The 12,495-nt window shown below is 42.8% G+C and overlaps 1 protein-coding gene across 11 annotated transcripts in view; it reads left to right on the top strand.

Annotated features, from left to right (window-relative positions):
* LOC124177144 (disks large 1 tumor suppressor protein) overlaps nt 1–12,495 on the top strand; it is a 301,091-nt gene that overhangs the window by 141,652 nt on the left and 146,944 nt on the right. For all 11 annotated transcript variants that reach the window (XM_046559275.1, XM_046559205.1, XM_046559224.1 and 8 more), the window contains one exon: nt 11,719–11,820. In XM_046559275.1, coding sequence (XP_046415231.1) covers nt 11,719–11,820 — 102 coding nt within the window. The remainder of the gene's footprint in view (nt 1–11,718; nt 11,821–12,495) is intronic.

Here is a 12,495-nt window from a genome sequence, read left to right as displayed (position 1 = left end):
CCAACCAACGTGGCAATTGCCGACTGAAAATTAAGAGGGAGAGGCGGGGATTCAACGTGAGCAATGTCTCGCTCGATTAACCATTTAAAGAACTGCAAGGAAGAACTCGGAAGGCAAGGGAATTTCGACTAGCATAACGACCCAATTTCACTGCAGTGTAGACAAATTAACCTACGTGCAGAAATTCGTATCAACTGAGTATGTCACACGTTAAATTACATGCGGTGTAATTCATTGTTATAATTTTCAAATTTTCATCCACGAGATTCATTTTCACGGATTTGATGTACGTATTATTATTATTATTATTTTATTACCTACTGCAATTGAAATTCCCTATTACTACGTTTACTATGTATACGCAAATACTACCGCAGCTATGTCTACAAGTGTTTTTTTTTCTGTTATTTTTGCCTCTGCTTTTATCCCCATTGCGAGGAGAAAAATTTCACCATTTAGTAGCCAGAAATCGGAAAACAAAAAAGAGAAAAATATGAACGAGGGATTTAAGTTTTGAAAAATGCGTGGCGATATATTTTCCTCATGTGAATCAAGGCGAGAGGAATTACCGCTGGGTTTTCAACGTTTGGAACAAAGCAATCGTAAAGACAAAGTGACGTAACGAGAAGAGAAAAAAAAAAAGAAAAAACAACCAACTGGAACAATAAACAAAAAACACAAAAAGTGAATGCAAAATAAAAGACAGCGAAAACAAAGTGTCCGTAGGTTGAAAGTACTCGTGATACGTGACAAGAGCCTTGATTCTGGTCGCTTCCATTTTCCCTTTTTACTCAGTTCATATTTCACTTTCACGTTCGACCGTCTGTCTCTGTCATCCTCGGTTCTCGGCTTACCGTGCTAAAAATCGTTGGCTATGAATATCTCCACAGTGCGCATATACTTAGGAATCGTATTGTAAACCCTACGCTTGGGATAAAAAAATTAATTCCCAACGTTGTTACATTAAAAAAATGTTATATATATATATATTAGGGTTTGTGAAAAAAAAAAAAAAATTGTTGTTATCTAATTTTGTTCTTGAAACATTATATTATATTTTTCATTAGTTTATTCCCTGTACCGCCTTGCGGTTTTATTTAATTCACTGTGAAATTTCACCTCGCGAAACGGAGGCTTCTGTCAATTAAGTCTAACAGGTGCCTCATCAGAATGATTTCTGGTCGACCGAGAAAATTTTCAACATTTTTCCTCAGAGTCCCACTTCGACGATGCTTCCTACAATACATGAAAGCACTCATTTTTTACGTGGGAAACGATAAGATAATAAAACAACATTTTTTTTGCCGTACCCTAATGTACACATATATGTATATACACTATACATATATATGTATACCGGTTTTTTTGCAATATTACTACGAGATCGATCAACCTTGTCGATGAAATTTCATCCTCGCAGCGATATATCATATCTTCACTCGTTAGAGGATGGCGTTAGAACAAATTGCTCCCAGTGGACGAGGTCCTCTTGTTGTCGGATAGGCTGCGCTAGGGTTTATCTCTCTCTCTCTCTCTCTCTGTACAATTTCTATGTAATTTGCGGGCCTGCGGTGTCTACGGGTTTGCAACAGCGTTACGGGAAGTTCGACAAGGGCGAAGAGGCGCGTCCGAAGACCCGAGAATTTCAGAATTTCAACTAGCCGAGGTCTCTGGGGACTGTGCGGCTACCAGCTTACAAAGTCTCCGGACTTGTAATTACACCTCATTCACATGCGGTGCTGGGACGATAGTTATTACAGGGACGAATAAATATCGGGGAATATCTCGAATCCGTTACCTCCGCAGCGATTTGGTAATTTGGGAATTGAAAATACATGCGCTACATTGTCAATTAATTGGTATCGCTTCTTTGTTTCGGTTAAATGGTGTTTCGTTTGATGCTGAATAAACTTTGATCCAATCAATATGAAATAAAACACGTATCACTCAATAGCAATAATTATTGAAGACATTACTGTTTTATTTTTCTTTTTAATTTTTGTTTTTTTTTTTTTTATCATCGCACGTATGGGTGTGTTCGTGTGATTTTTTATTTTTTTTCTTTCTTCTTTTACCTTTAAGAACGTAGGAGTAGCCTCGATTAATCTATTCTCTTATCGTGTTTGCACATCGAGCTTGAAAAACGGCTCTTGTTTTCATGGTCCACAATTTTGTACAGGATTTCGCGCCGACGTGACGGCTAACAAAAAGCGTATAACGGCCTTTTCGCGTTTCTGCCCGACACTTGCGATTAATTCACGCTTCGCCCGGGAATCTGATCTTTCTGGTCTTGATAACCGGCGGCGCATCCCTTAGCCGCGACAAATTCAACCCTGTTCCCTCTCATCGCTAGATTGAAAAAGTTGCCGGGAAAGTGAATTTCAAGATTGGCTACGTAAAGCTTGTATATACAGGAAGAGAAATTTTCCAGGCTTATTATTTGAAACTCCCTCTTAAGGCAACACCGTCTTCATCGGAGTTGCGAGAATACCATCGAAGCCTGTGGCTGGAATGGAATAACGCTCTTTAAACCTGCCGTCGAAATCCATAACCTCGCCATTTTACTCCGTGATTGGTGTTGATTAATTAATCAGCAATCACGAAATTTCGCCAACCAGCGGATGTTTAATTTGTGCTTGATTTATCAACAATAAACGCAGAAATACCCCTCTTGCCCATACGGGCGATAGCGAATGTTACAAATACTTGCACCCAAACCTACGCCTAGGCACGTACATTGATTGAAATTGGATTCTGTCGATCGATTATACATATAAATGCCACTTAATATTCATTATATTCCATAACGAGCACACATTCGATTGGATTCGACGAGTAAAATCAGATCCTGAGGTGAAAATTTGGCGGACAAAGGATCCCGAGTGGCTTTCGTACTCTGTCAGAATTCCCGCGTGGTCGACGCGTGTTTTACGGAACAGAGAGCTGCGTTATTGCCGGCAGGTAAACCGAATCACGATTCCTGAATTTTCCAAATTAACGCTACCCGAATACCATCACGGATCCGCAGCCGGGGCGACGGCGACGAGTATCCGTCTCTTTTGAATTGGACGATAATGCCGCGGGTCACGTACCGCGAATGAAAACCATCATGAACTCTAAACGCCCAATTTTCTGCTAGGCAGAGCAAAGCTGGGTAGAGCTGAAATCTCCTGATCGTCGTTAGACGCTGAATTAGCAAACGAAAATTTTAACAGAATTCAACCCCGCTTAATGCCTTTGTCGATATAAATTCCGATTCTGTTCATTATTGTGCTAAATTCCAGGATCTGATCCTCACCCTTCGCTTTCCTGTTCAATTGAGAACCATCATTCGTGTAAATTCATTTCAGTGATCGTTGAGATTTCGCTCATCAAACGATGGAAATAAAATGAATAATAAAAAAAAAGAAAAGAAACCGATCGTGACAATACGATGGTTTTATTTATTCATTTATTTTTTTATTTCATTTTCGACAAAACCAATTGGACGTTATTAACAATCAACAGACAATAACACACGCTGTGACTTGATCCTCAAGGCTTTCGTCCCATTTTCAAGAGGGATAAGTTTTTGGACCGGTTTTTACCCATTGACCTAATGAATTGGCACGCAAAAACATACGACTGTGATGTTTCTTTTTTTTTTTCACGTACCAAAACATATCTCAAGATAAAGAAAATCGGTGAGGTGTATCTCGGGCGTACTCACCTCGTAAAGCGACGATCAGAACCGACACGTAAGCCGTTATAACTTTGTTACATCTCTAGTCGTTAAAACATCGCATTGTAGTTTGTCGTAAATAAGGGCGATCAAAAGACAGCTTGCAGGCATATGCGCCGGAAAGTAAGAACACGCCGTCAGCTCGGCTGCGTACAAAAGTGGAACAGCAAGGGTTCGTTGGGCGGGTTTGCCTGGCACGTGAGGTAATCTTACAGCTTGAGTAATTAACCGGCGCATCGCTCCGCTGCTTCTAGTTGGCTTCCGTCCCTCCCGCCCCTTGACGTCAGGTGATTAGCCTTACCTGACCCCCAGTGCTACCTCGTCCGGGGTGATGAATGGGGGAAAGACGGAGCTTTGCATCTTCGGTCCAGCGGCGAACGCCACCGACGCAATTCGCACCGGTCCATCATTCCCAACGCTGCCGTTCCAACACAGCGAAAACCTGCGATCATTATCTTCGTCGATGCGTGCCACGATATCGAGTTACCTCGTGATTGCCTTGCTTTGATACAGTACCGCGTTCGGAGGGGAGAAATTAAGGGAATTGTTACCCGGGAATTGTAATTAGGCGAATTCGACGTGTAGGATCCTCTTCGTTCGCACGGTGTAAGGTTCGAAGACCCGTCGCTATTATGGCGGATACCTACACCGTGATCTAACAAGCAAGGTAATCTTTCTTTTTTATTTTTTTTTGTTTATTTTATTATCTGCCGTTAAACGCTTGAAGAACGTGAAACCAGCATCCAAAGTAAGTAAAAAGTTTTCTCACACCGAGGTATGAAATTTGTAATTTTCTCAATTAAAAAAAAAAAAGAAAAAAAAGAAACTGCCAAATCACTCCTTAACGTTTGAAGGGTGGTTTCACCCCCTCAAAGTCTTTAATGGCAGATAAAAAGAGATAGGTGTCGCCTTTGTTTTTAGTTTACTCTAACATATTACAAAAGAAATCAAAACGAGGTTATCGACCTGGGATACCTTCCTTGCCAGTATCTAATATTTGATTTTACGAAACGTCAAGCGCGAAACTACCGCGTCGTCTATTGCATAATGGGGGAAGGAGGCGGAAGAAAGTTAAATTGTCCCACCCAGTATCGGGTTTTACCTTTGAATCTTAAGTAGCAATACCGGAGCGAAGCGACCGCGTGTCTCGCGGCTTTGCTTGTTTTAATCTCCAACTCGGTATTGGATGAATTCGTTTGTAACGTTGTTGAACCTCGGGCACCGTGACGCTTTGAACTTCGACTTCGTTTAGCCGTAGTCGCTGCCTGTAACCGTCCGATCGCGCCGACCGATGTCGTTCAATGAGAAATTCAAAAACGAGGTTAAGGAACGGTGCCGTTGAATTTTCTTTTTTCTCTTCGTTTCATTAATACCATTCGCTTCTGACAAAGACACGCTTTTCTCGAGAAAGATTAATCGACGAGGTTTCTTACTCTTCTTGCTCAAACGTTTGTTTCCAGGTTTCAATAGCTACGGATTTGAAAAACCCAGAGGCATCGTAACGCGGACTGATCCACGCACCTTTGGTCAGCTTTCAGCGTAGGAATTTCGATTTCCCTGAAATTTTGAATATTTGTTAGCGTACGTCAGGGTATGAAAATCTTTGAATTTTCAGGTCCCTAGGCCTCAACCGTCACGACAAACACGTTGACCAATTTTGTCACATTTTCGAATTGAACCTTCGTCTTTTAACTTTCATAACTGTTACTGTTGTTTTAAAAAAAATATGACGATGTGTGTGTTCTTTTTTTGTAAAAAAGTTTTATCTTTGTGAACAGGAAATCTATTTTCAGAAAGTCCCAAAACGACGCTTCTTTTCGCTTTATCGGTATCGTATATGCGGAGGCTGAAAAAATACATTATTTATATTTTTAATTTCAAAAAGTAGACTTTTCGAGTGTATACCAAAATTATAAGAGTGAAGTGAAAATGGTATCACGATTAAATTGGTATTAATATTCTAGGGATTCCGAATTTTCCGAATTTACATTTTATTTTGAATAAAAATATGAAATGTTTCTATTTTTTTTTTTTATGAGAAAAAGTAAACCTACGTTTTGAGGTATATCGTGTAAAGAGATATACATTAAAATATATTTCACATTCGGAAAGATGAGGCTTTTTTATACAAAAAAGAAAAAACACATCAGGTCATATTTTTTTTCCAACGTCAGGAAGTGCTCGGAATTCGAAGATAACAGTCCAATTCAAAAAAATTGATAAAATTGATCAACGTGTACAAATAACGTATACAAATTTCAGTTAGATTCAAATTTTGTCTCGGAAAAGTTGGGCAAATATTCGTGAATAAGCCCGTGTATACCTGATAATAAGCGAGAATCACTGGATCTCAGATTCTTATTTCGTGTGGCATAAAGAAAGAGACGGAAAAAAAAGTGAAAGAAAGGAAAACTACTTCCACCCGACTAGCCTCTGGCATTGTGGTTTTCCGCTTGTTTCTCGGGTGTTCTTTTGCCCTCTTTCCCATTTATTCCCAGCCTGGAACCGCTATAGGAAGGGAATTAATCTGCAATTCGATTTATATTGATTAGAGTTAGACAGGCGGAAAAGAAAGCATCGGAGTCAAAGAAGACGCGAGAGAAGTTTAATCGTTCTTTCCTCTTAGTTTTCTCTCCTTCTCACACCTCGATTCTCTCCATCAACTCCTCCCCGCAAGCTCCCCCGATTCCCGACCGACTCTCCTTTCTTCCAATTCGACCCCCTCGCAAACCCCGACCAATGCCATTCGTGCAAAGTAACCGTACGCCTGTCGTTGTTCTCAATGTATCGACACAGAGCCTTAATTCCCGGCGGTGAAATTATTCCGTTTTATTAGACTGTGAAATGGCGCGGGGCCGGATTCGCGCTAAGCGCAGCCCAGGCCAAGCAATAAACCCCGAAGGGATGTCTGGAATTGGATGGAGTCGCGGGAGATACCCTCCACTCCTCTTTGCCCATTCGTCGAATTAAAACGGCTCTACAGCTGATTGACGAATTTGCGCGAAATTAAAACGCCGACTCATTGACGAGAGCGTGAAAAAGGTTTCGACGAATCGTTTCATCGCTTTTCGCCGTTCGTACTTTTCCATTCGTCACCATCGTGCCTGCCTTTGTCACGGCAGTTGTATCTTCACCGTCGATAACCGAAGCGCGCAAGCGACAAAAATCAAATTCGCTACTTCGCCATTCCGGCGTATTTGCTCATGCTGAAAATTGCGCGTTAGGGACAATCAGTGGCTCCCCGGGTTTTGTTGTTAAGCTTTCAAATTACGCGGTTATTATATTCTCTTTACTCTCAATTCACAAGCCACTTTGGGTTACCTCATTTAACAATTACCAACTTTCGCCCGCACGTGCAAGCACGGAGCTTTTAACGTACTGTTACCGACCTAAGTTTATGCATAATAAACCATGAAGAGACTAATTTCCAACGTTATGTTATTATTATGCGACGGGGTGAAAAGTGTATAAAACACAAATATCGTAGCAAAAATAGTGCGGAGAACAAATGAGAGACAGTCCGCGATATTTCGCTCCGTCGATCTGACTGTGGTCGAATAATCCGATAGCTGGTGGTATAATTAATATGCGACCGCTCGCTTGGAAAGGTTCGAAAATCTGTTCTTCTTCCCTCGCCGTATCCCGCAATTAGTGATCCATCTCCAGCTGCTATGTACAATCCTTCAGCCCACAGCCATTTATCTCTATTTACACGGTTTTCTCTCCGCTTTTAATTTATCTCCAAGCAATTTCACTCCACGCGTCCCTTCGCAACCGAGCTCTCATTAATATTAAATTATTCCGTAGGCAGACTACTACGCACGAGCTTAGAGTAGCTTATTGTTGGAAAATAATCCCGCGCTTTTTGTTCGCGAAGAAAATTGTTTCGGACACTTTGCCGGCAAGTGTTTTTGAAGGATTAGGAAGAAGCAAAGGTGAGTGAAGAAAAGGCACTTAGTCCTTGGAGAGATAAGAAGCAGGAGCGGCGACAGTCAATTTAAGATTTACCGAGGTTTATACTTAGCCGCCCGAATTTAGAAACCGCGAGAGTTTGAACTCCGCCGTCGGTGGGTGGCAAAATTTTCATCGCGCCTGAGCTTTTATTCGGAATGATATTATTACCGAAGTGAAGATCAAAAGCCATTCCGGATTCGATTCCAGGGATTCAAACTTCTTTAATTAGTATTCAGGGAAGTTGGATCTCCTCTCTCTCTCTCTCTCTCCTCTCTCTTTGAGCTGCAGCTGCTACCCGGTATTTTGCCTGCTCAGCTGACCCTCTTTACCTCTTTCCCGCTACGCTAGATCTCCAATTACTCCGAGTAAAGTTGAATTAAACCCTCGCCCCTATCATTTTCTCGATTCGGAAGGACCTTCTGGTCTATTAACACCTTTCTGCTAGGATATCGTCCCAGCCTCCCTCGCTAAATACACTTTCGGTGTCCTCTTCATAGTCTGAACAAATCCCAGCAATCGTCGTAGTTTCAAAAGTAATTCTTATTGTTAGTCTTTACGCTGATTCGGAACACCTACTTTGCAATTAAAAGTCTTACACCTCTCTTGGGACGGAAAGACTTGATCGATCGATTCTTATTATAAAGTTTTCACTCTTCGCTGAAAGCTCGACGCTGTTTTCATGTCTCTCACTCTCTCTCTCTCTCTCTCTCTCTCTCTAGTCAAGAAACAAACTTTCACGTTATGAAAAGAATACGGGTCAACAAACATAATTGCTATTCCAATATTCAAGCTTCTCGCAGTGACAGTAACGGAGTAAACTTGCCGAATATCGTTCCATCATCCGCACAGATCAACTGGCAGCAACATTCTGCAACACAGCGCAAAAAAAAAAAAAAAAAAAACTGAAAATTCGCGAAAATCTATTACAGCCTCTTCACGCGTATTTATCTACCTAAATAAATTCTTTGGATCAGTAGATACGTTTTTTCTCGCTGCTTCTGCAGAACGGCGATAATAAATACACGGCTTTCATTAATCCAACGGTGCAGCGAAATAAATCCCCCAGAGAAATATACCGTCAGGCTCAGAACTATTCTCCGGATAGTTGAACCTTGCAAACAAAGTATTATAACTGACTGTAAATAACCTTACAAACGGTTGTTTCTCTTGCCTGATACACGGAAGACCGGGTCGTGTAGATTAACATTGAACAAAATAGAACAGCTCGTTGTCAACCTTTGATAAAAATAATTCACTCTAGCACGTATAATGACAGTACGGAACGCGACGATGAAACGAAGAAGGTGTCGCCATGTCGCGGCGGTTCTCCAGTGTGGATAATTTGCCGCGTAGCTTGGGGTCGTTGATCGGTCATTAAGTCTACCGTGCAGCGAGCTGGAGGCGCCACCAGCAGTGTACAAACTACGATCAGGAACACCAAAGCTCTGGTGACAATTAAGGAGGAGTTGCGGAGGGCCTTTGGCGAGATGTAACACCACTGATACGCGATACTTCAAACTGGCCGGACAGTTTCACAAGCTTTCATCGCCGGACAGCCAGGCGTTGGTTCGCAAGCAGAGCCAAAACCGCTTTGCGACTTTGAACGATGAAACTTGAAGGGCATCCGTGATCCTTTCGATGCTCCTTTGAAACCCTAGATCCTCCTGAACTCACTCGGGGGAAAAAGGTACACGTCAATATCGGGGAAAGTGCCCCGCGCTCTTTTCGACTCGACTTCATCCGCATTGATCATTCCTTGAAGCTTCGGAAACTCCGGGAACGTGTACCGCGGTGATGCCGAGCTTTTATCACTCCGTGGCTTTCCACCGAGACGAAGTTCGCAACGTAGCGGCAAGACTTTAGCCTTCTCTGATATACCTTGAATCGCACAATGGAAATGGACTGAAAGATCTGGGACATTGATATGCATCGCGGATATACCTGCGTAAAGCTACGTTACACGGCAAAGGTATCACTCAAAGCTTCGACGAGAACCAGTCGTGGTATTGTGGCCAGTTGTGAACACGACGTTCAACTAAGGATATGCTTCTAGGAACGGAGGAAACATGCCGCGAGTGAAATATACTGATGCAATACCCTGTCGCGTAGAATGCAGAATAGAGATGAAAAGATTCGGATTTACAATCGTCGCCGCCTTTGGGTAGAGTTCAGTTTTGAAGAATGGTATTACGTCCCACGTTGAAGTTCGGTTTATCGTTGATCAGCGGTAATCGGAGATGACTTCTTCCTCTGACTGACGATGAAGTATTTCGGACCAACTTCTCGGTACGGTATCTTGCGAAAACCGCAAGTCATTCTTCTGGAAAATAGTCATTCGTCTACTTCCGCATAGCTATCAAAAATTACTGATATGTAATCGATGATCTAAATTGAGTTTCAGGATGCTTGAAGCATTATTCGCACCACTCATTTTGTTCATCAGTCTGACAGATCGAATTTTTTCGGGAAATGACCAGAACGTGACTGGATCCCAGCTTTCCTCGTTTGTCAGTGTTCGTTAACGTAACGAACAGACCAGTTTATTGTCAGTATTTATTTGAACTCGACGCCGAAAAAGAGTTGGTTCGTGTCCGTCGTTTCTCGTATTTTTTAGGAGAGTAGAAACAGTAGCCAAAGAATAAAACCGGCACGAAAAGACTATGCTAATCTGGCTATATTTCCCGATTTATGCAACTTTAGTTGAGGCTTCCGAAGGATGAATCAGAGATTTTGCATTTTTTCCCGCGTAAGCCGCGTTCTATATTTTCCACCGGATGCCTGGCGAGATTCTTTTTCCGATACGTGAATGCACACGTACCTTAGAAAGAAAATTCAACAACGGAAGAGGGCGCCTTACGGCTGAAACATTTTTTACCATCGGTACCAAGAAATCCCGAACGCTAGCTTCTTCTGAATCAGCACGCTCCACGTGAGGTGAATACAAAACCACAACGGAAGTCAGCTAGCTGCAGCGGAGAGTCGGAGTCGGTGGAGTCGAGTTATCGGTAATAGTCGATTGAATATCGCCCGCTTCTAGAAATGTCATTCAATCGTTGGAACCTGGTCGGGGGTTCGCCCGCGTAAGTATTCTATATCCACATCGAAGCCTTCCTCCTGTTTCGTTACGGCTTACCGGATCTCGATACTTTTCCTCGATGCCTATCCACCCCCTGCTCGATGTTCAAACTTATTTATCTTGGCGTACTTTCAGCGATGCCGCAATACAGACGCTTTGTTTTTTTATCCTGAAAGGGTTCCGCCAAGCGATCCTATACTTCACTTCCACTTCTGCTCCCACTTTCATTTTTCCCTTTTCCGACATTTTTTCTCCTCACCCTCTACTCTCCTCACTTTTTATCCACCGCAATGTTTCCATCCCTCCTCCCCCCTCCTCGCGGCTTTATCCTGCAATGCAGAGCTCGAAGTCGTCCTCGCTTATATCAGTTTACCTCAACCCCGTTTCCCGCATACCCAAATCCCCAACAGCAGACATCTATTGCCTTTCGTGATTGGATCCGCTGAGCCGAAACTCACCGATCGATCAAATCACGGAGCTTTTCCCTTCGACCTTGGACCAAATCTTGAGCCTCGATTCTCCTCAAGTGTCGCCAAGCATACCAAGACTAATCATCCCCTATTCTCCGACGAACGGCACGCCGCGTTGCAAACAGCTTGCGATCCGTACGATCCTATTCCGATAGCATGCAGTTTGTCCGTTTCTCATCCCTACCGTGGAGGAAACCGAGGATCACCGACGAGTTAAACTTGCCTCCGGGAGGTACTTTGCCGGGCAATACGCTCCCAGGATCCCGGTTTGTGGTTGGAAGTCACGTACTCTATTCCCCGAAGTAGTTCCAGTGCCTTTATCGGTTGATAACTCGTGAGAATCAAACGAAGATACACTTTCGCGATAACTTCTTTATTCTCGATGTCAAACCGTGACTCGCAGCGGATATTTTCCGCGGCTGAAAGGTAGAATCACCCCCCTCAATGGCCGTAAATCACCTTCCTCTCCTCTTACGAGAATGTATTTTCTGTTGCAGGGCGGCCCCACGTCTGTATTCTCGTTACCGCAGACGATACTGAACCTCTACGAACGCGGCTCGGCCAATCCCGAAGTGCAAGGACATCAGGACGTGAATCAGGTACGTGAGAAATAATGTAATAAAAATAAATCCTCAATGACGTCGGAAAACGAGTCGACACTCGGAACCATGTAATCGTATCTACCGTTCGGTGCCAAAAAACGGTAGCGCAGGTCTCCGCCTTACCTATGGACGGTACGAAGAGCTTTCCCTGTAAGCTCTGCCGAGCTTTAAGTAACTCTGCGTCGGTAAAAGCCCTCGCGCGATGTCCGCCTGCTTCGAATCTTACCACCATTTCAAACTCGAGTTATCTTCGTTGGCACGAAGAGTTATTTTCTCAACGCACGACCAGAGAGCTTTATCATTCGCAGAGCAGTCGGTAATTTTACCGTTTCAACTACTGATTGGACTTTACGAATCTTGTCGAACGTTGTTTTCATAGTTTGAATCGACGAAAAAAGAACTTTGCCAATTTGATACGTTAGCTCCAATCTAAAGCTTTTTACATTCCTGATTATATTTTTGTTCTCTCATTGTAATTTTTTTTTTCACTTGGATCGAAACTGGCCACCAGATCTAAAAAAGTTAAACCAGACACAGTTCACGGCTTGTTTGTTCTCTCGTCTATACGTGTATATACAAACACATACACGCTCTGTACAAACAAGCAGACAGCGTACACACCGCGTTTGATACTGGCTCGGTGGTTGTGTTATATGTACAGAAAGCGAAAGA

The sequence above is a fragment of the Neodiprion fabricii genome, chromosome 1 (assembly GCF_021155785.1).
Source record: "Neodiprion fabricii isolate iyNeoFabr1 chromosome 1, iyNeoFabr1.1, whole genome shotgun sequence".
Lineage (NCBI taxonomy): Eukaryota > Metazoa > Arthropoda > Insecta > Hymenoptera > Diprionidae > Neodiprion > Neodiprion fabricii.
This window is presented reverse-complemented; position numbering and strand designations above follow the sequence as displayed.